Source organism: Falco naumanni, chromosome 3 (assembly GCF_017639655.2).
Source record: "Falco naumanni isolate bFalNau1 chromosome 3, bFalNau1.pat, whole genome shotgun sequence".
NCBI lineage: Eukaryota > Metazoa > Chordata > Aves > Falconiformes > Falconidae > Falco > Falco naumanni.
Window position 1 is genome coordinate 99601966 of NC_054056.1, and position 25881 is coordinate 99627846.

At 41.6% G+C, this 25881-nt stretch overlaps 1 protein-coding gene across 2 annotated transcripts in view; it reads right to left on the minus strand.

The window, feature by feature from the left end:
• Positions 1–22917, minus strand: part of CSMD3 (CUB and Sushi multiple domains 3) — a 726030-nt gene extending 703113 nt beyond the window's left edge. For both annotated transcript variants that reach the window (XM_040588420.1, XM_040588419.1), the window contains exon 1: positions 22612–22917. In XM_040588420.1, coding sequence (XP_040444354.1) covers positions 22612–22789 — 178 coding nt within the window. In that variant the 5' untranslated portion in view covers positions 22790–22917. The remainder of the gene's footprint in view (positions 1–22611) is intronic.
• Between the last annotated feature and the right edge of the window lie 2964 nt (positions 22918–25881).

The following is a 25881-nucleotide window of genomic DNA, read 5'->3' on the forward strand; positions in this document are numbered from 1 at the left end:
AAACTTGTCCACAAGACCTTATGCTAAATAAGCTGGTCTGGTCTGCTCACTGTACTAGATCCCCTGTACTTTTTCTCAATTTACATGCATTCACACATTAAAACATTAACATGTTTTCACTCCAGATATTTTCCTTTTCTCCTTTCTTTCTGATGCCTTATTTATCTGTCAGATATTTTGTAAGTAACAAAGGTCTTTTATTTGAAAAGTCAGTGTCTATATGTATTTAATTTCAAGGTATAATTTTGTTCTGCTTTTTTTTTTGGTTTGTCTTGAATTGGCTAGCCTCTTTTCTCTCTAGCAACTGAGCAGATCAAAGCAACTCTTGAATGCCTGAAAAATAGTAAAGAATATATTATGCCTGTTCATAGAAGTAGAAAGTATCTTAAGTATGATACTAATAAATAATAGGTTACAGCTTGATAAGCAGAATATCCATCATGTAACCAAAATTCAACCAAGTCTACCAAAACCACCTAGGACTGGGAGACCGAAAGGTTTCATAAGTGGCATTGAAAGTTTTATGAATCTAATGCATGGTACTGCTAATGACTGAAGATTTTGCATGGACTTAATATACTGATGAAATAACAACTGTTAATAAATTGTGTGAGAGAAGATAACCCAAAGTGCAATGCGTGATAGAGTTAAAAAAAATCATAAATACTGTGAATCAAAATATCACAGACTGTGTCTAATCAATTTGTTCTGAATCACCTGCCTCTAGAATTTGTTCTGGGAACATCTTTCCTCCTCTTTTTTCTTCTCACAAGTTCTGCTTCACATATAATATATTTGTATTTTACTATCACTTCATATTCTCTTAGTGGACTTTTAGACCAGGAGTTCCTACAACAGCATCTCTGTGTCACAGTTGCATTGTCTGTATTTGAAAGTAAGGCTGTTATCCCAAAATGGAGAAAATCACATCTGACATGTAAGTAAAACAGTTCAGTTAGAAATGGGCAAGGTAAGGTACCTGTTATCAGGAAAGAGACTGAATCTAACAAATAATCCCAGTTTCTAATAAATAATTTTGAACACAGAATATGACGAAGAGAAAACACTGAGAAAACTGGGTCTGATTCTTAATTGCTACAAAATGTGTTACATCCCACTAATAGTATAAATGTATGTGAGAGCTAACATATTGACTGAAATACAGACTGAAAAGAAAAGGGCAATTAAAATCCTCAGTCAGCATGAAAGCTTTTTAAACATACTCCAAAATATCCACTAACTAGAAACAACTACCATGTTTTTTATGTCTAAGCAGCACTATGAAAATTCTTTAAGACAGACAGTTGTGCCAGAGATTATTAGAAAACTGGTATTCTGTGAAAGAATGCTAGTTCTTTACTAACACCTCAAAGCAGTGCCAATATTTACTAGCTGATAGTGCATGAAGAGCAGCTTTTAAACATGCTGCTTCTGATCAGTGGTACAGAGAACTGAATTTTAAAATAAAAATAAATCAAACGACTAGGCAGATCATCTGCCTGGGTGTCACCTTCTCCCTAACACACCTATTTCCCTTTCTACTAATTCAACATAGAACATTTGTGGCTTATTTTGAATGTCACTCCATGGTTATATGATCATACAGTGTAATTTCTTTTTAGCAATGAAAAGGAAATATTTTTTTGTGTGTTATAATTTCAAATTATTAGTACTGGATTTACCTGTTTCCCTATTCATATTTGTGAAGCCTGTTTTGCTTATTTTTAGTTGCTGCTATGGACCTGAAGCCCTGTGAAGTCTACAATGGGCTCAATGAACTTTGGATTCGTATGCAGCACAATTCTGAAGTGTGGTGCTGTTTGTTTCAGTATTTGGCAGTGCATGTATCCAGAAATAGTGTGGTATGTATGGTAAACTGTGCAAGATACTGTGTTTTAAAGACTTGACACAGGATCTTTTATTTATTTAACTATTTTTTTCTGTTTCCTGCCTATTGAAATGGCTGAGCAAATAGTAACTACAGGTGATTGTTATACTAATTTCTTTAATGACTCACTTTAGAGTACTTACCTAATACCTAGAATATGTGAGGCAATTAACAGTTTCATTTTAAACGATTTATTTTTTTTTCTGTACATATTTTAGGACTGTACATGTCCTAATCTGACATGTATAGGTATGAAGCAATGGACAAAAAGACTCTGCTTCAAAGATTGTTTTAACTTTTTCTCACTGCTAATATTTTAAGGTTCTGAGACTTCCCATTATAAATACTAATAATACCAGCTACCTGAGATATTTTTCAGGTAGTAAACTCAAGAATATACAACTTAAGAGATGTCATAATTACTATTGCCCTATTTTCAAAAGCTGTAATCAAACTTTCCTTCAGGAAATACATTAATATTTTCTCTATCAGAGGTGTAATTTTAATATTAAATACTCTGAAAACCAGGTCACTGCCTAAAGAAGGTCTGTCAAGATAAGGCAGAACTGAGGTAAAATGGAAATCTATTTATTCTGCTGTAAACTTCCTTAGAAAGTCTTTTTCCAGCTGAAAGAAAAAGAGCTAAAATAGGCCTCCTTCTGCTTTAACTTTGCTGGGTTGAATGATTTTGCATTGAGATCTACAGACGGCTCCCTGAAGCTGCGGTTCCCCATTATGTCTCAGCATGTTTGCAGTTCAGACATCGTCAATAATGAAGGCACTTGTAACTGTACATAGTTTAGCTTTCTTTCATTATGTTACTCTTACAAAAATCACCTCCCATTCCCTTATCATTCATATGTCCCTCAAAAGACAAATGATTTCATACAACGTGAGCACAATACAGTAACAAGCATAAGCCAGAGAGACCCATGACCATACTAAAGTAAGGAAGCTGGCTGCTAGGGAAACTGGCCTTCATCATGACTGCATTTTCTTGTTCTTCTCTAGTGGAGAGGAAAGCACGAGGGCTGTTGCCAAAGGCATTATGAGCCTGAGAAATTTACTATAAATTTTAGGCAAAGTGACAATGATGATAGGAATATTGAAGCCATCCTCCAAGATTTTCTATGCTGTGAGAAAGTGAAGAGTTGCATTTTTTTTGAACGCTTTTATCACTTTTGTCTTAAATTTTCTGACTAGCTTGGTATAAATTGGTAAAACTTAATAGTGAAGTACTGGTGATGTTTTTACCATTGTGTAATTTAGCTGTTATATTTAAGGAGGGGGAAAAAAAGTAGAAAAAAAATATCTGTTATGTTATGCAACAAAACATTAATAGGAAAATACAGATACAATGGGCAAACTTCATACAGACTGAAGAAAACATCCTAGGAAAATGAGAACCATAAAGAGGATAATTTGAAAATAAGATGATGTTTGTATGCAAATAAGATGCTGATGATCTTCCTTTTCTTACAGTATATTCTGCTAATTTGCCACAAGGCAATGTAAAAAGCAATAACAATGAGCTAGTATAGTAGGAAACCTTTGAATGTTCAAAGGGGACATTCAGTCTTTTAAGGCTCACAATATAATGTAGTGTGAAATTGTTATAATATGGTGGGAAACGGCCTACTTAGCACAGAGGATGCTCCACTCCGCATGGTTGCTTTGTGCTCTGTGGAGGAGCATCCAGCTTCCCTGCAGGTCTGCTTGCTCTGTACAGGTGAGCAGCTAGGCTGGCTTACCAACAGATAAACCTCCCAGCTGAGGGGAGAAAACAACAGAAGGATACCTGAAAGAATTGTATGGCTTGCTATTGAAGCGATATTTGCATAGAAGTAGCAACTTTTAACCCAAAGGATCACAAAGTATATTACGAACTGAAATTCAAACTGTCCTTTATCTGTCTCTGTGGAGCAATGTCTCTGGAGTCAGGCCAGAACATGTTGCCCTAAATGCACACACAAGGATCATTTGGCTCTTTTTCCTCCTTTTTCACTCCCAGCAGGGAAAGTCATCCATTGCCTGTGAAAGCTCAGAATTACGCTGAGATAAAAAGAATTCCCAAACCTCTTCTCAAATAAGAACAAAATAACCAACCAAACAAACAAAATCCTACCACAAGGATTATAATGGAAACAGTAACAAATATTGGTTTTGGTGAGGTTGCGTAAGCAGTTTCAATACACAGGTGTTTAAATTGCATTGGGTAGGAGAAGTAATATTTCAAAGGCAAAACTAAAATCCTTAATTTAGTCAGTTAACTAGTAAACTACAGTACATTCTTCTCAAAAGGCAGAAACAAGTAGCAATTACTTTTTTCTTATTATTTTTGCAAATATAGAACTTATTTTCTCAAATTTGTATCTAAGTCTGAAATTTGTAGAATGAGAGGCATTGGGACTATTCTATTTTTTTATTCCATTTTCTGAAACTGAAACATTTTTTAGGAGTTCACAGAAATAAGAAAAAAGGAAAAATATGCTATTACAAAGGACTGAGTTCACAGCCAGGAGTAAGCGAAAGGGGAAACACACATCCTCATGTATTTATTTTGCAGTTGTGCAACAGCAATTCAAGAACCTGCCTCTCAGCTGAAATGTGCTGCTGGATTGTAGGAAGCAAATTATTTCAGCACTTGTAACTGTGTAAGTTTGGTGGTATTGTGGTATTCCATGAATTGCATGAATGGACACAAAGAAAGTTTCAGAAGTTAATATAGATAGATGGTCAGCAAGCTCAGAAGGATGAGACACTGATCAGATGCATGGGTCTAAATGGCAATGTTGACACAGTTGGTCACTTGTGGATTTAATTTTTTGTATCCTTCAGCATTTTAAACAAGATTATTCACTCCCAGAGGCAGCAAGGAAATATTTGATTTCAGATGCAAGACATGATACATTAATGACCTGAAATGCAGAGATAACCCATATATAAATGCAAAATAAAAAGTTATACAATTGTGAAAGTGGGATAATTCTCAGAAAAATTATCTTGTCCATGTATGAAGAAACACTTATTCTGGCAATTTTGAAAATATTACGTAGTCTCATTCCCAAACTGTACAGTAATAGATTCATAGACCCAATACTGAAAAATCAGTAAGATGTACACTTAATCTCATTAAAGCTGGTAAAAGACAAGCATTATCTGAAGACAGTTATTTTTTTTCTCCTAGTGAAATCTAATTCCCAGGAACTTTGTTGCCCCCTTAAGATAGGCAAGTTAAGTTGATAAAAATTAAGAAATAATTGGAAGTTTGGGGATAGATCCTTCAATACAATTTGATCTTAAACATTAGATTTTTTGTGCTGTCTGCACTGTATTTGGACCAACCCAGCTTTTGCACAGCTTTACGCTTTTGTACATTTTCCTGTGTACTACAGTTTTATGTATTTGTCCCTCATCTTGAATAAGAAATCTTTATTTAAACCTTCAGAATCTTGTAACTTTTCCAAAACTTTCTATGCAGATTTCTCCAGGCTCATACTTGTCTTCTTGTGTAGAACATACTGTATTGTTTATCTACAATGTTTCCATTAACTCTAAATTAAATTACAGCTATCTTGATAAGGAGGTAGTTTCCTTTTGATTTTTTACAGTGCTAAGGAACTCCTCCTACATGGCAAGTACCACCTATGCTGCTATGTAATTTATCACTGAGCATTCAGTGGTCAACACACCTTCTAAAACAGCCATTTTGCCTTAGCATTTAGAAGCAGTTGCCTTTTAGCAGAACTATTACTTAATAAATCTCACAAAGGCCCCTCAGAAGATTAGGAAAGGGAGTGTAGAAGGTTATTTAACATACTCTGCTTAGAGAATTTAGATAGCAGACTGTAATTATCCAAATTGGAATTTAGCCAGCAGATGAAGGCTAATAACAATATTCTGTGAAAAATACCATGCAATCTTTCAGGACCAGACATGCCAGCAACATCTCATCTAAAACATACCAACTGCAACAGCTCAGTGTCTCTAACTCTTTGCTTGGAATAGTACTTCAGCTCAAATTCTAGAGCGAAAATGTTTCAAACAGAATGAGCACCATTTCCTGCAACTCCAGAAATGCATTTTTTAAGTCTGCTGTTAAAGTACTGAACAAACTATCCTACCTCAGAAGTACCATGAAAAGCATTCTGATTCAGCACAAAAAATATTTATCACTCTTCTGTGCAATGGAGAAGGCAACATGTACAGGCAGCCCTCCCCTCCAGTGTTTTTGGGGCTTGACCTAGTGAGGTTGGGCACTTACAAGTTAGATGTTGCAGGGCTGAGACAGATTCTTACCCTTCTTGCAATGGCTAAACCATGAGATACGGTGTCCAAGACTGGACTTCAGAAATGCAGGTTAGGTCCTATATTCCATATACTTCATGTATGAAAGAAATTAATTTAACTGCCATTAACAGCAGCTAATGTGCTAAGAGCTGGGATTTCTGTGGGTTGCCAAGAGGGAGCTCTCAAGAAAGCAGCACACTGGAAACTGTCCATAGACTTGGACTCTTACTTCAGTTAGGCACCTCTGTGAAATTATGATTACAGGCCAGACTCTTTGTATTGATACTTCGTTCTTGGGCCTTCACAGCTGGCCCAAACACTTTAAGTGGCTGAAGTAATCTTTTCCGTATTGCATAGTAGCTACAGCTCTTGATCGCTGTCATCTTCTGGATCTATGATTTTGTATTCAAGCTCATGAAAGGAGGTTTGAGACAGGCAGAATATTACTCCCACTAAATGTCTTTGGTTAAAGTTGTCATCCAGGAAAAAAGAATTCTGGGTACAGATTCATTCATCAGCATAACTAATCCTTTCAAATTTAGTCACTGTCAACATGCAAGAACCTTTTAAGGCTCCCTATGATAGGTTATTAAAGAAAATAAGTTACACAGGACAGATAGAAAGATCCTTCTATGAGCTGGTGAAAGGATAAGAAGCAGACTAGGGCTTAATGATCAATTAAAGAATCAAAAGTGGGGTTGCCCTAGAATTAGTGATGGGATTAGTTTTCTTCCACATCTCCATCCCCAATGGAGTAAGGAGTGTGTAGTGAAATTTGCAAGACTGGAGATGACTTTAAGATCCTTTAGGTAATCATATGATGCACCAATGTTAAGGAATTCCAGAATGTCCTCACAAAATGAGTTGTTGTGCAAATGCATAAATAGGTGTGTCTTAGAGATAGTGTGCATATAGGAAAATATATCTAAATGATACCTGCATGATGCTGAACTTGTAACTTGAAGTTTGAATCTCAGAGTCATCACTGACATTTCTTTGAAATCATCAACTTTGCGTTCCATGGCAATTGAGCTCCCAGTCTGTGAATGTTAAGCAGGATCAGGAAGAGTAAGATAAAGTGTAATTTATCCCCTACAGAAAACCCTGATGTACCCATATCTTGAGTGTGCCCGGAGTCCTAATCTCTACCTGTCAAGAAAGGCAAAGTGACATTAAAGAAGATACGGAGATGGGAAAATAGGTCATCTTGGAACTGAAGCAGCTGCTTTATAAGCAGAAATTAAAAGTCCAGGACACTTTCTGGAGAACGTGGCCGTTTGGAAAGAAGATATCGGAGAGGGTATATTCCTCTGGTTTCCCCCAAAATATTTTCTTCGAGCTTTGTCAGTCCTTGTGGGAGCCTTGGAGAAATAGATTTCATCCTCTCAGCACTCCAGAAAAGCCAAAAAAGCTAGAGGACATTCCATTTCAGTGAAGGGCTACACCCTAGTCATGTGTGATAGTTGTTCTGCAGGGACAGCTGTGTACTCTAACTGTACCTGGTGCACAGAGGTTGTGTGGAGATGGAGTAAGGCTGTTATGTCTGAATCATCCATCCTAAGCAGTGTCTGCAGAGTAAATGCTGTCTGGTTTTTCAGGTGGTTATAGCCTGAACAAGCTGGGGAAGATTTTCATGGAAGGAATGAAAAAGACACTGAAGAAAAGGTCTTCTAGAGAAACTTAATGGAGTTTCTCAATTATGGGGTTTCTAAGTTACAGCATCCAAATAACTATTTTTCTCTCATTTTCCTTATTGTACCACTTCATTTTCTGGAGAAGTTTTCAAAATGTATCATCCTTTATTGTTTTCTTCCCCCAGCGCAGAAGATTTTAGCACAGGTGTTCAGTATTAGGGTAGTGAAATATTCATTTCTGTATTTGTTGTTGGGATTTTTTGCCATGTCAATTCAATGACAGATTTCTTCTATGATAATTCCTCATTGCCATATTAAAAATTGTTGGGTTTATCTGTTTACTCATACCTTACCAGAAAGATGACTAAAAAAAGATTGAAAAATTGAGGTTAAATTAAACTTTTAAACATCACTGGCTGCTTTTATGGTTCCACAGGAAATGCTATATGTTTTTTCAAATAATGTTTTTGTCACTGCTACCTCCGTAAGTAGATGTCTGAAAGAAAACAGCATTGCTACAATTCAGCATTTCCAACATAAAGTTCCTTTTTTCATCCTTTCAAGAATTTATATATTTAGCTCCATTGTGAAAGATTAGACAGATAAAGAAGCTTTTAGTGGAATCACAATACAGGTAATTATGGGTCTGTCAGCATTTCCATTATGAACTCCATTTAGCATTAAGGGCTTAGCATTTTTCCATCATTTCAGAAAATGTCAAACTGAAAGCTGGCATGTAGATTAGCCGCCTGGATGCAAATTTGTTTACACAAAATATTTAAATCTGCTCAGCTGTTTTTGATTTAGAGATCCGCCAGAAACTTTAAACTCTCGGGGTTTCTCATGTGTTTCTGCCAACTTCTAGACTAAATCACAGTTAAAAAAAAATGTGATTAGTTAATAAACTGTTGACTCATTGTATTCTAATGTTTTGAAATTATTTACTTTAGGCTTTAAAATGGATTTTAGAATTTCTGCTCACCTTGCAACTTTAGTCTTTCTCTTGCCATCTTTATAAATGAATGATGAGTTCAAAAAGGATTTGAAAACTATAATAAAACCTGATAGTAATCTTAAAGTTTGAAACATTTTTTTTAGGACTCACTTAACTACCATCATAAGACAGTGAACAGAAATGGACCAAAGCCCATAAGGTTTTTGGGAGTGTCAATTACTTAGCCCACTAGCTTTAATACCATTTTAGGGTAATGGCCAAAAAGAATCTGATGGAGTTCAACTGTTACAGTTTTTTAGTTTCATCACTTTAGTCCTAAGCATGGTATGAACAGTTTTGCAGAGCTGTCACATCCTAAATAAACTTTTCTGTATTGTAAGGGAGTATTTTGCTTGTTATAACAATCTGCTCTGTTCTACTAAAAGTCAATGACAAATCTTTTCATTTCAGTGGCAACAAGCTCTAAAATAATCTATTGGTAAATATTTCAATAAGTTTATAATTGAATGGATGATCACTCTTGTTCAAAAATACACTTCTCACTTGAGAAGTAAGAAGCTTTGAAAGGAAACAGACACCAAGCAACATAAAATAGAAACACCATTAGAAACATTAATTGAGCCATCAATAGAAACAAGATATAGAAAAATACTATTAAGTCAGGTAGAAAAAAAGACACTGAGATTGTAAACTATGGATATTCAAGTAGATAAAGGGCATATTTAAAATACTGGTAAGAGACGGACAAACTGGAAAAATCAATGGTACAGCTTCTCAAAAAACGTACAGTCATGCACGTCTGTCAGACAAAAAGTAAGAGCCTAGCCCCAAGCAGTTTCTGAATTAAACCCAGGAAAAGCTGTGGTTGAAAAAAGATGGTGCAAATAAACAGTGCAAATGAAACATGGAGGAAGCAGATGAGCAGAAAATAATTGATCAATTAAATATATCCAAATCAGTTCGGCCAGAGGATGTTCACTTAACAGGGTACTATGTACTGGTTTAATAATGCAAAAAAACACCCCACTTTTAAGAACAAAGAAAAAGTTCTCAGAAAACATCTCAGAGAGCATTAAAGCACAGATATATCTTCAGAAGTATCTGCAAATTCTTTAATGATGATTCAATGCTCATTGTATTGTGTAATACTTTTTAAAATAAATGATCCATTATCCTTATAGTTACCTCAGACTTCCCCTAAATTCTAGGGGGCAATTCATGTCTCCTTAATAATTGTAGACATTCCACAGAGCAGATTTTCTCCTTAACTGATATCGAGCTCAGTCTGATGCTTTAGATTAAACATTTGTGTTAACTCAGTGGTCAATGGACTGCAAAGAGGCAACTAGTACAAGCGGCCCCAAAGGGAGAAATTTGGAACAGCACCTTTCACAAGTCAGATACATAGTGAACTCTCCTGATTTCATTCTAATGCTCAAAGTCAATCTTGGATCAAGTGAGTAGCAGAATCCTTACAAATCTAGCTTTGTTTTACCCTATGTGATTTTTTTTTCTCCTTTTCTATTTCTTTTGTTTGTTTTTATTATTAATTTATAATATTCTGTAGAATCCAGAGACCTGACTGTTCTGGTCATCCGAGAATGATGAATGATATCAGTAAAGGATACAGTAACAATATTAGATCTGTAAAATTTCTCTAACCATATCACATTAATGGCTTAATTGCATACATTGGAACTTCAAAAACAGAGAAGTTACATTTTGGATTTCCAAAATATACCAAGTAGCCAAATTTTAACCATCTGATTCTATAGTGTTTATTTATAAGGAAGTAGGGATTTTATCTTTAAGTTACTATTAGGTTTTGAACTTTTTAATCACATGTTTTGAAGTTTCTTTGGGGTGAAGGGGTATTATTTTGGTTTCTGAAAAATAATCATATAGACAAGCACAACAGATTGAAGAAGGAAAACAAATATAACTTAAATTTCACTCTTCCAATCTTGCCTTCTTGCAGAGGATTTAAAATCCAAAGAACAGCCTGAAAAGGTTAGTAAGTCTAATCTATGACCGTAAGGCTGGGAGGACATTTCATTTCCTAAAAGATTACCAGTCATTACCCTTACACGGTTATTACTTTGGGCCACAAAAGGACTTTACAAGTGACATAGAAGCTGAAGAGAACTTTCTATATTTTACTGCAGGCTTTATGTTTATTGGGACTTCTCCAGTGGTACTTGTGGAGTGGGAAAAGAGTTTGGGAAGGGAGCCCAGAAGTGCAGAGGAGGCTGGATAAATTTGGAAAAATTACAGGAGGTAGCTAATAAGCTAGAATTTGAGTGTAGTAAAAATATATAGCTAGAGCTTAGGAGAATGTTTTTTTGTTTGTTTGTTTGTTTTGTTTTTGTTTTTTTTTTTTTTTTATGAGTAGCTTAATTTAAACCTAGCTGAAATTAGTGTAGAAACTCATACAAATTTCAGTGACCTGCAACTGTAGTACTAGAGAGATTTAGGAATTTTGGAAGCATGTTCCTAGGATAAGTTATGGAACCAGGCATGGAGGAATCACCAGTGCGTTGAACTCATTCTGTATTAAACATTGATTCTGTTGCTCATTCCTATTTCAAATAAATAGCTTTGAGAAGCATAAGTTTGTCAGGATTTATACAAAAATCACTCTGTCTTATACAGTTTACTGGTGCAACTTTCCACTGCTGACAATGAAAATGCCAATAAAATATATTTCACCTATTTGTCAGGGGAAAGTTGTTATCCTTGCATGAGAAGACATGGGAGGTTCTGTTGAAACTGTATTCCCTGAAAAACACGGAACTGGTATTTCTAGTCTAGTGTCTATGCTATTTTTTACTCCACAGAAAGGGGCTGAAAACTAAGCTTTCTCAAGAATGCTGAAGTACTTCAGTAGAAAATTGGGCCACTGAAGAGGTATAATAACATTCACATTCTTAAGGATGTCTGTTGTCACAGCCCTCTCCAAACTAGCCAACTGCAACAAGGTCTTTTACCATCACATACCAACATACTCTTCATGCCAGTCCCTCGGCTGCCTTCCCAACCTCTTAACAGAACCAGCCACAGCTGCACCTTTTCTACATCAGCCAACCCACTGCCCCTGAAGCCAGCCCACAGCTGTATGTTATCAATATTAATTAACCCAGCTTCATTCCTCTACAATTTCCCCTTTTTTCTTTTTAACAATTCATACCTCATGTTTTTACCAATCATCACAAACTTCTTACAAATAAACTTCTCATATAGTCCTCTATAATTCCTCTACAGTCTATAATTGCTATAAGGAGAATATGGTTCCATTTAAGGATACATAGAAGTTCATTAAATAGAATCTATAAAAACCTCTAAAGAAATATTCTCCCAAATGTCAGAGGTATGTTATTTTCCCAGGAAGGAGTTGCCAAGATTGAAATAAAGGATAGAGAGGTGATACTACCAAAGCCTCTGAAGCTAATAACTATGTGAATTGTGTGAGGGAAATTATTGGCCCCCTTCAAAAGATCTTGCAGAAAGGAGCAGTTACTGAAAAGAAGACTTCTGAATGAATGTGGTACATATCTGAATAGTAATGTGGAAAGGAGCAGGTTGGGTTTTTTTAAGTTGCAGACGGCGTGAAAAAACTGTGCACTGAGCAATCAGTTCCCCTCTTTCAGCTGTAAGAGAATATTTTCAAGCCCATCAAATGTAAAACGTTGATTATTTTTTTTCTTCTCAGTTCCAGTACCCTTTATTGAAGGGTCTGTATGAAGAAAAAATAATTTAGCAGTTTCATATGAAAGGATTTAATATTTAGTAATAATGTGAATGTTATGAAAATCTTACCTGTTTTAGTAGTAGCCCTAAGAGGGAAGTATGTTGCCATAAGTACTGCTAAAACATTCAATTGATAAAGTACAATCTGTGCCATGTTACTTCAATACATTAGACTGATGAAAATTCTCTCCAATCAGATAGACACTTTTGAGAGCACTATATTGATGTAAAGATTTTGGAGAAAACGTCCTGCCCTTTCATTATGAACTATATGTATTTCTTCTCTTGTGGTCATTAAAACTGCCACGTCATGCAACAGGAATTACTAAAGTCAGTAGCAGTAGTCATATGATTAAGGTGTGTCAGTTAGCATACATGTATTCAAGAGAAAACACAAGATGAGCATAGTCATGATTTAAACATAGATTCTTTTTGATAGCACACACAGCCACAGATGCCTGCTACCAGAAGTGCTGGTGTGCACACACACTTCCATGCATGTGCGTCTCTGCTCCCACACACACGTGGAAATGTAAGAAAAAAAACATCTTTTACCACAGAGCTGATTGACTTGACTATGTGAGGTGGCCAAAGACCTATTCTTTTCTTCCTTCCACTTTTGGGTAACCAGGTAGGCTTTCTACCCTGTCAGTCAGGGTTTGGACACTTGTTTTCCGGAATATTTTAGTTCTTATGATTTTGACGCAGTATATTACATGGTTTTAGACTCTGAGACAGTGGCAAATACAAAGAACATGCTAGTACAAGATGAATATGATAAAATTAACACGGAAACTTATCTGGTTTTCTGCTTTGGTTTTGCTAGCTAATTCAGCATTTTCAAATGTAACTACATATCTGGAATATATGATAATCCAATAAAAGTAAAACCAAATTGAATTAATAATTAAATTGGAAAGCATTCTAAACTGAAATCTATTTTCTCAGTTCCTCCCAGTTCCTCTGCAGCTATTAGCAGCCTTCTGCAAATTCCTAAATGTTTTAGTGGAGGAAAAAAATTTAATAAGGAATATTGAAACCAGGTTGTGAATTAGCTGTAATTCAGCATATGTCCTGACAAAAAGCATGACTATTCTGTGGTTTTAAGGACCACAGCTGACATTGTGTTAGCATACTACCATTACACTGAACCTAGTGGATTGATCACCAGAAGTGCTGACATGATCATCACGAAGATGTAGAAAGATAGAGCGTTTTCTGACTGTATTCAAATACATAATTTATTTTCCTTAAACAGAATCATAAACAATTTAGTTTTGTAATCTTTAGGTTTATAATGCAATGTGAGTTTTCAAAAAAGCACTTCTATTGAAAATTTCTAGTGTATTGTGAAACACATAGCTTTGTTATAATTTGTATTTCTGAGTCGAATGAAATATATGTACAGAAAACTAATTCAAAACTCAGTATGAAAAGAAGCAGAGGCAAATGTACTTTCAAAAGTCCTATTCTGGACTGTCTTGTAGCTGTCAGTGGGCTCAACAACTGGCAGTTTAAAAACACATTTTATATCCTGTATTATATCTTCCATTCACCTTTGAAGCAAAGCTGATATACAGAAGCAAAACTGCAACTTTTAGCATAGACTTTTAAAAGATTAGCTTTAATTAGACTAAGCTTTGATTCCCAAAGATTGCACAGCAATCTAGAAAGCTAAATATAGTAGAATGTGAAGTTTTCCTTCTGGGTCAGATTAAATAGTGGAGGAAAGGTTTTGTAATTCAAGTAGTTCCATCTCAATGCTATGTTGAAATAAGAAGAATATCCATACCCTGCATTTATGTAACTCATTTTAGCTGAAGACTCCAAACTTGCAGATATCCACTTGCTGGGTCTGAAAACAGTTCTATAAAAAGATAATGATCACAGATCATTTTAACTGCCACCAAAATACAGCCACCTCTGAGATGTGATATGTCAGCCTCTTTAAATGATAATACCAGTATTAAAATAAAACAGAAAATGGCACAGAAATATCTATTCCATATTTGAAAGGTGATTAGAAGTTTTCATTCTACCAAAACCAGTTTTATAGAAACTGCATTTGGTAAAAATTCCCTAAATCAGGGGGAATGAATAATTGTATCCGTTAATGTGCTAGGATCAGTTTTTATTAGTGTTTTTAGTAGCGGGTGTTTTTTCTTTTCATCAGGCTTTCCTCCTAGCTATCTGCTAGCTGTCACTACTTGTACTCTTGTTTTGTTAGTGAAATCAGTTATGTGTTATGGTAGAACTTCCTTCTGAGATTGGGAATACACAATAAGAGGTCGTGGATAGTTTAGGAAGCACATACATTTCAAGTGGTTACCTTTGCCTTTGTAAGGTAACAATGCAGTCTGTTGAATTTCTCAGACCGAAATACATGGATATAATGTCTACATGTGCATATTATATATGCATGTGTACATATATGTGTATACATAGTTCCATGAGAATGAAATCAAACTAGTTACAATGCATAAAGATAAAAAGCTAATAGGATATGTAAATATGGGAAACAGACAAAATAAAATTCAAGGTCAGAAGCAGTGATTCATCATCTGTATAATCCAAGTAATTATTCAGTCATTGCTGCTTAAAGCCTCCAGATTCCTTTAGTCCTATTGCTAAGATAATCTGTGTTATTTACCAGCCTCGGGAGGTGAGAATTCATCATCCTGTGAATCCTTCCATGGTTAAGTTACACACTGTTATTTCTATGACACAATGTGAGTATGATACATTACACTATGATACATTGTGTAGAATCCAAGGGAAAATGAGCAGTCTATCTCTCTATATCTGTGCTGGTTGCATCCCACCTTGCTCTTTGACAATACAACTCTAGGAGAGGACCTGTCCTGGTGGGATGCCTTGTATGCCGTTCCCCAATAATTTGGGGCTTGCTCTTGAGTTACATGGTTCCTAAATTCATAAACATATCCATCTAACGTTTCAGACACTGGGAAGGAGATGATGAATTTCCACCATTTCTTTCTTTGACATTTACAGCGGTATTCAGCACTTGTAATGCCAGAATTATGGAGCCATAGTAAATTTTATGTGATCTGTAAGAACAAGGCAGTGAGACCATGAACACAAATCTGCCCAGGCAAAGTAAACATCTAGAAAAACCTTATACGTCTCTCTGTGTGTGTGCATGTTTATTTAAAAAAAAAAAATAATCTTCCTTGTAGTAGTCCGATATCCTTGTCCATTCCATTTCCCAGAAGAAGAACTGGATGTTGGGAAGCAGATATTCAACATTTCCTAATGTTTTGTTAACAAAACACTAGTTGTTTTGTTGGGTTTTTTTAAGAGGCAGGTGACACCCTGTATGTTACATGTCATGCACTCTTCTGTTTAGGTCCAACATAATTGCCAATTTTTGTCCCTTGAAATTTTGATAAATGCAAAGATTGTCTCTTTTTGTAGAGAAATTGTATGACTTCATTGAGAAGGAAACATTCTTCTGCAAAGTTGTTTGAAAGGCATGTGTTTAAAGCTCGGAAGAGTTCTGGGATTTGGCAATAAACCTTAGAAGGAAAATTATTCAATCAAAATGGTGAGGTAAGTTCTATAGCCTTGTAATAACTACTTTTATCATACGCCTTTCTGATTTGTTGCTTAAATACTGCTTTTTCAAATACCTCTGTAATAAGATCTGCTGTAAAATTATAGAGGTCTAAGAAAAAACCCAGCAACTTAGACAAAATTGTCTGTTTTCTGACTGTTCTTTCCTGGGAATTTGCTTTGGAGTTACTGGTAAACCGATGTCCTGCAAAGGCTTTGTCCAGAAATACAAGCTGAATGATACTCATCAGCAAGAAGTTGAGTCTGAGATGTCACAGCCCCATTGAATTAAAACTGAAGTTTTTTGTTAGTGGAGAAGGAAAAAAAACATTATTTGCAGCAGATCACAAAACCTTTCCTATTCCTACCAATTGCAATTTATCAGATTCTGTAGAATTAACATTTTACATAAAATTGTAAGTTATTTTATAGATGTTTTGCTTTGGCTTTACTGTCTGTGTCCCAGCATTGTAACAATGGACTCACTTGGCCTTGCTTCAGAGGTGCTAACTAGCTCCCCAGGCTCTTACTGGAGCCAGCTGAAATCAGAAATGCTCAATACCTCTGAAAATCAGGCAGTGTCCAAGACACTTGCTTTTGAAAACAGGAAGGATACAAGGCTCCATTATTCTTTATAATCTTTTGTCTCTGGAAAGGGTGTTGCAATCATGCAAACTGAACCATTTCTACAGGATATTTCAAAATATTTTAGAATTTTTCTGAAGAGTTCTGTGGTTTTCTTTCTCTTTGCTAGATCCATGTGCATTCAATGGATAAAAATCTCAAATTTTGGGGGTTGACCTATGTAGCATATCAATAATACTGGGTATAATAAAGCCAATTTTATTACAAGCTGTCATACTATTCAGTGCTTTCAGCCAGATGAAAAGTGTAAAGGATGGAGTATGTATATGAATGCAATAGTGGGAAGGGAAGGGAAGGGAAGGGAAGGGAAGGGAAGGGAAGGGAAGGGAAGGGAAGGGAAGGGAAGGGAAGGGAAGGGAAGGGAAGGGAAGGGAAGGGAAGGGAAGGGAAGGGAAGGGAAGGGAAGGGAAGGGAAGGGAAGGGAAGGGAAGGGAAGGGAAGAGGAAGGCAGCAGGAGGAGAAGGAATAGATGAATGAATGAAGCACAGGGCAGTCCTTGCCTCTTAAAACATGATGTTCCAAAAGCAGTCTCTAGCTCAGGAGACCCAAACCTGCTGGCTGCTGAAATCTGGGGTGATGTGCTAGTCACTCTGTGCTTGCTGTGTTTCTCCTCTTTCCCTATACTGCTGCTAACAGTCACCATTGGAGATAAAGGCCACTAAGCTAGATGGGCAATTGATCCTACTTGACCTGTTCCTCAAAAACAAACAAACAAGATCCCACAAACAAACAGGCAAACCCTCAGGTAGACTCCAAGCTCCTGCTATGTTTATTTCACAGGATTTTTGGAAAAAGGAGGGATTTGAAAGCACACCCACGGAATTCTTTAGGTCTCGTGGGCTGGTGCTTGCACGTCGACATGTTGGTAATAGAGTTGAAGGTACAACCTGTCCCTCTTCTGTCTGTGTGGCTGCCTAGAGCCCCCGGCCCGCTCCCGTGAGGAACGGGCTTGTGCTGAGGGAGTGGGAGCCTTTTCCAATACGTTAAACAAACCAGCCAAGCACCATAATGCCCTCTCAGACTTACAAACAAAAGACCTGCAGGAGTCACCCAGCTAAAACAAGCAAAGTCAAACGACAGAAGGCTGTATTAAGGACTCCCGGGAGGTGCAGCTGCGAAGGCCGGTGCCAGTGCCGGTGCGGACGGAGCCTGCCGGCGGGCTGCCACCGCTCCGTGCCGGCACCGCCTTGCGACTGCTGCCTCTCGCAACAAAAAAAGCGGAGCCTGCAGGCGACATTCCTCTGTGCCCTTTGCGGGTCCCTAATGCCACCGAGCAGGGGAGAGAGAGGCGGCCCCTGCTGATGCTGCTCAGAGGGTGTTGTGTGCTTCTGTATTTTTACCCCGCAGAAGAACAGGAGGAGGAACCGTGCACTAAGCATAGCGGAGCCTTGTTTGAGCTCTGGGCTGAGGAAGGGCGGGGGCGTGAGAGAGGGTAACTTTTGTCTGCAACCGTGCAGAACCGTGAAGCTTGAAAAAAATCGCTGAGGTACTGTGCGCAGTCCTCTAAGCAGAAGCCCCGCGTTACCTGCGGGAGCTTAGGGTAAAAGAGGCACTGTAGGGGAGCTGAGCGTGTGCGGAGGAGTTGACGAGGAAGGACGACGTTAGCCGTTCTCTGGTCAGCGTCTCCCTCCACCCCTGCGTGCGCATGAACACACGCAAAAAACACACAGGCACGAGGATGCAGCGGCGGCAGCGACCATCTGGGAACGAGGAAACATGAACCTGCTGTCACTCGCCGTGTCCGCCCCGGGGACAGAGCGGGCACCGCGCCGCGCCCCCCGAGGAAAGCCAGCCGCCAGCCGCTCCATAAGCCGAGTGACAGGGACGGAGGCGGTGGGGAGGTGCTGGCGGAGCCTGAAGGAAGCGGGATTGAGGTGGGAGTAGGGGTGAAGGGAGACTGCAGAGGTGGCTGAAGGCAGCAGGGCACGCCTTGTCCCTGATAAGATTCCCACGTGCCAGGTACCTACCCACTGGAAATGGAAATCCTTTCCATTTTCTCATCGCTTCTTCTGTCAGCGAGCCGTTTAAAGTCTCACTGATTCATCTCCCTTTTATTTTGTAAGCTACCCTTGTTCCACTTGACACAACTGCAACAGGGGAACAGAAGAACGACAGCAGAGGCAAAGCTTCATTTTAGCCAGGCACACAAAAGAGCAGACCTTGGTGCTCTCTGGTCTCTGTCTTGGAGTGACAACTAAACAGAGGACATGGAGGAGTCTTGTGCTCTCTGGTCTTTTTGTCTGATTTCCTTTCTGGTTTGCTTCCACAAACAGACCACTAGCATTGTCTTTTTTTTTTGGTTTGTTTTGGTTTTTTTTTTTTTTTTTTGGGGGGGGGGGGGTGGTGGGGTGGGGTGGTTGTTTTGTTTTGTTTGTTTTGGGATTTGGTGTTTGTTTTGGGGGGGGGTTTGGGGTTTTGTTTTTTTTTTTTTTTTTTTTTTTTTGGTTGAGGGAGGTGCCAAACCAAAGAGGACCAGGTATCAGTGATTTCTCTCCTAAATCACAGGGACCAAAATTCACTGATGCTGCTTCATTTTTACTGCCCCCCCCCCCCCCCTCCCCTTTATCCCCTCTCCTCCCCTTCCTGTAAGGGAGTTGGGTGGTGGAAGTTTCCACTCCTTCCTCCAAGCTTGATTTGTCTCTCGTGTGCCTAAATGGCACTTCTAATTCCTCCCGCTCTCAGAGTGAGGGCGATAGGGGAAGAAGCTTTTCGAGGGGTCTTGCACATCTAAAGGGAAGAGCACAGGATCCATCATCACTGCAGCTGGCCAGGAAAAACCCTGCTTGGCATTTTCTAAGGGTTGGGGTTTGGGGTTTTTGTTTGTTTGTTTTAATGCATTCTGTGCCTTCTCTCACTCATCAGTGTTGCCATTTCTTTGCTTTTTTCCTCCATGTCCATACAAGGAAGATTTTGTTGGAGATTGATCCATGGCGTAATGGGATATTGTGTAAGCAGTTAAAGATTTTCGTTGAAGAAGATACAATTCCTCTTTACTTCAGCTCTTTCTATCAACCCTTCCCCAGCAGTTCTGACAATTTCCTTCCTCCCATTTTCTCCTGCTTTCTTCTCCCTTTTCTAACACCTCCCAAGTCTTGTTGCAAGGTTCCAAAGAGGCACAACTTTATAGATAAATGTGAAGATTTTTTTTTGTCTACATGGATATATACAAGGAGTGCATAACTAGTCAGATTTTAGCATGGTTCTGTAAGCACCCTGGGATAGTCTGACACCTGTAACAGTGAGATCTGTGGATTGAGACCAGAGAAATGGCAACAGGACAATCACAAAAGTAGGAAAGGTCTGAGAGGCAAATATCAAGCAAAGCTGTGGAAATGGTCTGGATGACAGGAACCTCAGCAACAGTTTGGGTGTTAGGATGTGGTGCTAGACTATTCAGTAGAGGTGATTAAGCAAGGAATGGTATGAGCTGAAGCTTGTGGAGGTGGAATGTGGTGAAAAGGCCTTGCCACGCAATGGTAGAGCAGATGCAGGATCTGGGGAGTCACCTTGCTTTCAACATCTGGGATGTTTTAAATGGGCAGGTATTCATTCATTGTTTGCCTCTGCCAAGGTTTCTGGAAGCAGAAGCCTGTGCTGACACAATGGGAATGTAAATCAAGGTAAAATGTGTTCATTCATGGGAGTGGGGAGAGAACTAAATATAAAATCCCAGAATAGATGCAGTGCTGCAGTGAGTCTAAGCCAGCTCTGTGGAGCTTGGCTGCCTAAAGGAACCAGCATCTAGGATGTAAAACCCGACCTAGTGCATTTGCAGTGGCTGGGAGGACCCCCCCCCCCCCCCAGTCCAAGGGAAGTCTACGGAAACTGCCAGGGTCGGCACCTGGGAAGCTCAGGCCCTGACAATAGAAACAGCTTCACATCATCTCCCTGGGACTGTACGTGGACAGGAAGAGAAAAGGCCAATTTTGCAAAGGCCGTTTTTCCTCCTTTTCTTGGGCTGTCCTAGGTGCTTCGCTCCAGCTTTTTCCCTCAGCATCCATTGTTTTTTCCTTCTCCCGCCCCCAAGGGCAAGCGAAGCGGCTTCTCAACAGGTGCCGTGGAAACTTGCGCTGCTCCCGCAGCCATAGCCACGCGGGGAGACCCGCCCGCCTGGAATTTTGTAGGATGCTGCCGCCCCGCGACTCGCTCTCGCAAAGCAGCTGCGCCGGCAGCGGCGCCGGAGCCGCCCGCTCGCCCCAGCGCCTCCGCACCGCGCCCGCGGAGCGGCACGGCGCCTCTCGCAGCCAGCGCGCCCGGGACTTGCAAATGACCGCACCTGGCACGGAGAATGCGTTAACGACAGGGTGCTTGAAGCAGGGAAAAGAAAAGCCCCGGCCGGGTTGGTCTTGATGGCAGACCTTCTCCAGAACGGGGCAAAGGCAGGGAGCAGCTCGCTTCGATAGACGCGAACATAGAGAAGCTGCCTGTAATTAAAATGTGCATTAACGTCGCAGGCAAGCCCCTTCCCCTCGGATCCCCAGTGTCAGGATAACGTGGGGTGAGGCAAAAGCCCTCGATACCCTCGCCGTGCAACACGAATTATCTTTTCCACGCGATGCAAATGGGAGGACAAGCAGCGGCAAAGCTCCACAATAAACCGTTTCATCCAAGGCAGAGCCAGCTCGGGAAGGCACGCCTTTGAATGCCGGGTCGTCGTCCCCCCCCCAACACACCTCCTTCCCACCCGTGCAGGCAACCTCCGTAGGCGATAACCAAGTCTAAAAACTCGGAGAGGATCGATAATGTCTACTAAATATTCAGGGAGTGTATGAGTGTGGCGGGGAGGAGGGATGAGAATGAGGAGGGGGATAAAAGGGTGATTAATCAGATATTAATCACTAGCCACAAACAAGGGGAGATTATTTCGGGTAGGCAGCCGACTGTGGGGAGTTGCAGAATAGATCCTTTTACTGAAGGCACGCGTGATGGGATCAGCACTTCACCGTTTAGAGATGCCTGTGTAATTTTGAAGGTGCACATTATTCAAGCCACATATTTCTTCTTTTCTCTGTCTGTCTCTGCAAGCACAGACTTAGCGGAGATATTTACGCCGCTAACTAGAGGTTTCCTTTTTTGCTCCCCTTTCACGAACACAGAAGCAGAAAGCAAGCAAAATAACCCCTTCCACTGGAAAAAAAAAAAAAAAAAAAAAAAAAAAAAAAAAAAGACAAAAAAACCCGACCCCCAAACCTCCCCACATACATCACGGGAAAGGGACCAGCGGCAGACCATGCCTTCAAGGCTGAATTGCTAACGTACGTTTTCGACAGCCAGAGAGCCCTGCGTGCATACAAACAGCTGAGCGTGAAGCGCATTTCGGGCTGTGAGACGGCTACGCACACGCCGGGCTCCTCCGTAACTTTCCCCACGCAACGGGTTAAACTAATAAGTGCATCGATACAGGCATTCCCGCAAAGAGCTCGCTGCTCGACCGAAAAGCAGAAATGTAGGTAATCCCCCCGCCGCCCGTGTCGTGTCGTGTCCCCCCCCCCCCCCCCCCCCCCCATCACCTTACAAAAGTCATCCGGTGGGATTTGCTTGAATATACACTAGTTAGGGGCTATATGAACCAACTCACGTCTCCGTTTGAGCATACTGCAAGAATATTTATTGAGCCCCAGCTCAGTCACTGCATTGAACGCCAAGCCTGGCAAGCAAATACATTTCCTATCTCCGAAGAGAGCTCTCTGAATCAACTCCTTTCCTCCCCGCTTTAGCGATCGTTTATATCTTCCCATTGCAAAGTACCCAGGGTAAAAAAATGTAAAATAAGAGATAAATATATTTTGAAATACACCTTGGTATAAGGCGAGAGCTTGCAACGCCCTGACCGAAAGCAAACGGACCCCTGAAAATATACCCCTCAAATACTACCCTACCTTTCACACACGAAACCATCAATAAAAAGACGAGGTTCCAAAATGTAAATCCACTTTTAATCTCCATTTTCTTCACCAGGATGAGGTCCAGCCGGCCACATTTAGTACATCCCCTTTCCCAAAAGTCTCCTAATTTCGATTCCTTTGCACGGATTTCCCCTCTGCAGATCCCTTTCATATTATTCTTGCGAGCTCCTAATTCCTGTTCCTTGGCCAGGCGCAGCGGAGTTGTTGCTGTTGATGGTGCGCGGTCACAGCTCGGAGTGAATGGTGTTTCTGGGATACCACAGCAACCTTGACGAGGACTCAACCATCTCTCCAACGGGGGCACAAAGTCTCAGCTACTCTCGATCGTGTCTTTTCCTTCCCCCCACCCCCCCTACCCCCACTGCCTGCACAGCCGAAACCCACCACAACCCGAGCTCGTCACAGCATCCGCCAAGAGCCTCGGAAGAGCATCTTAAAGCTCAGACGCTCCCTCCGATAAACTCCAAACAGTATTTGCAATTGAGATTCTCCCCCCGCCCCCCCGTTTCCCCAAGAGGATCAGTTCTGCCGAGGAACACGGCTCGGGGAACCACACAGCGCCCGCCGGAGCAGCGCGGGGCAGCGGGGTCACCCATCCCGCCGCCGCTCGCGAGGGCCACCCGTGCCTCGTTATTACGAATTCACGTGCGGTGCTTGGGGGCCGCCACCGGCACCCCCGGCACATATTCACATTCACACTCACACTCCCGCTCGCGCGCGGGCACACACGCGCGCGCGCGCCTTCGGGCACACGCCTCGCGCGGCAGCATGTGCGTCCCCGAGGGGATTGGCAGGCTAATTGCTTTGCGCGGAGACATTAATTACAGGCCGGTCTCCGCGGGCGCGGGGAGGTGGCGGGCAGGCGCGCGGCGGCCGCAGCTCCGCTCCCCGCAAAGCGCGGCCGCTGCTGTGCCCGCGGCTGGGGGGGGGGGGGGAGTCCGCGCCGCGGCGGGCGGGGGGGGGCAGCCCCGCGCAGCGCCGCGCAGCGGGCAGGGCGACAGCTCTCGGCGGGCCGGGCCGGGCCGGGCCGGGCCGGGGGGGTTGGGGCGGGGCGGTCGCGGCGCCGCCAGGAAGAGCGCTGGCGCCACCTAGCGGCCTTGCGCCGCGCCGCTGGGGCCGCGCCACTCCGCGGGGGCGGGGGCTTCTGCGCGGCAGGGTGGGGGGAGCCCTGGCTGAGGGGGCCGGGATGGAGGCGGTGGGGGGCTGCGGGAACCGCCACCAGCATCCCCTGCCCACGCGGGGCGGGGGATCCGCGCGTTCGGCTACCCGCCTCTGCCCGGCGTGACCACCGCGCCCGGTGCGCGGGGCGGTGCGCTGAGGGGGGCGGGCACAGCCCGCGGGTCGGAGGGGTGCGTGCGGGGCGGGGAGGGATCTTCCAGGTGTGGGGAAAGGTGGTGCATTATTGTGCATAAGTGGATGTGGGTGTGTGCGCGTATACTGCGCGTGTGTCACTGTCCCCATGGCGCGAGCGCGTCTGTGCGGGCGCGAGCGCGTCTGTGCGGGCCCGCATGTGCTAGTGCACGCTCGTGCACTTGCGGTGCCGGTGTGTGGCTGCGTTCCCCGTGTTTGCGCTTGTGCGGGTCTGCAAGTGCGTGTGTGTCGGTGTGAGTGCCTCCGTGTGTTTGTGTGCACGCACGTGCTGTCGTTGGGACGTGGGTGCCCATGCACGTGCATGCATGTGGTGCATGACTGCGTGTGTGAGCATGTACGTGTGTGTTCCTGCGTCTGCAATTTCGCGTATGTGTGTATGGGAGTGCAGGTCTGTGGATCTGTGTGCTTGTGTGGTTCTGTGCATATGAGTGCATGTGTGTGTGCACATGCGTTTGGTGCCTACGTGTGTACATCTCTATGTGTGTAAGAGTGTGCAGGGATCTCTTTCTGGGCATCTGCATGTGTATTTTGTGTGTGTGCATATGTGTACATGTGTTCATACACATGCCAGCATGTGTGCCTCTGCACATACTTTGGCACACGTGTGTATGTGTTCACACAGATTTGCATGTGAATGTTTTTACATGGATGTGCATATGGTGCATATGTGTGCATGCGCATGAGTGAGTGTATGGTGTGAAGCGCTGATGTACACAAGTGCATGGGCTGGGGAATTTTGGCAGGCAGTCACACAGCATGGATCTTTGCATGTGTGTCTGCACAGGAATTTGCATTTCACCATGTTCAACAGCACGTGTGGGTTTTGTATGTGCGTGGAGTGCACTTGTGGAAAGGCGTGACCTGGTTAGGAACTGTCTTCAACAGAAGTGTGGATGTGATGTGAAGCTTTCTGTATATATCTGTCTGTAGGTGCATATATAAATCTGTATGAACATTAATTTATGTATATACAGATTTTATATATATATATATGTATATATATGCGGTAGTACCACAATATCATAGAAGATAGTAGACAAGGAATCTGGAAAGGCAGTTATTGATCCTTTACTCCCAAAGCACAATGCAGAAGGGCAAGTTTGCAAGGCCATGAGTCTGCTCCCGTGTGGGTGTAGGGGTGAGCAATGTGTGCCTGCCTTCCACCTTTACTTACAACCGTGCCCTGCTCTAGTGAGGCCAGCGGCATTCAGCAGAGTGTGGCCTGGCATATGGCTGGCTAAACTCATCTCTGTAGCTGTAAGACTGCGTGTAGCTGGCATGAGGAAAGAATATCTTTAGCTGCAAGTACTGACACTAACTGGCCCCATTGGATCCATACAGGTTTGTTTACTGGGAGAAGCAAAGATGTATTTCACAGCCTCGTGTACTATCTACAGCCCTCTCTTGCAGACACGTAAGTCTTGGAGTGTGACTGCTGTAAGTGAAACTTGGTGGGCCTGTTGGCTTCCTCTGCAGTGGCTCAGGAACATGATCTCACACGTGGGAGGCAGGGCAGTGCTGTGGTTAGGATCACGTTTTTGACAGAATTTCAGCGGTCCCTGTTTTAGGTAATGTGGGATGGGTAAAAATCACTCTGATCAGAGCCTGCCTACTGTATTCCTTAAAGAACGCCAATATATCTCTCTTTACTATATGCATGTATTGACATTTATGCTTTTATATATGCATGTAACTGGAATCCATTTTTCAAGAGCAATTCAAAACTGAAGGGAGACCTGTGTTTTCAGAATAGCACAAATGGTCTCACTTGTAGTATTCAGCTCTTTTTCTGTGCTTGGAATAAAGTTCTGCCCTTATTCCCCCAAGAACATTTTCCAGTTCTGGAACTCAAAATCTCCTTGGGGTAAATAC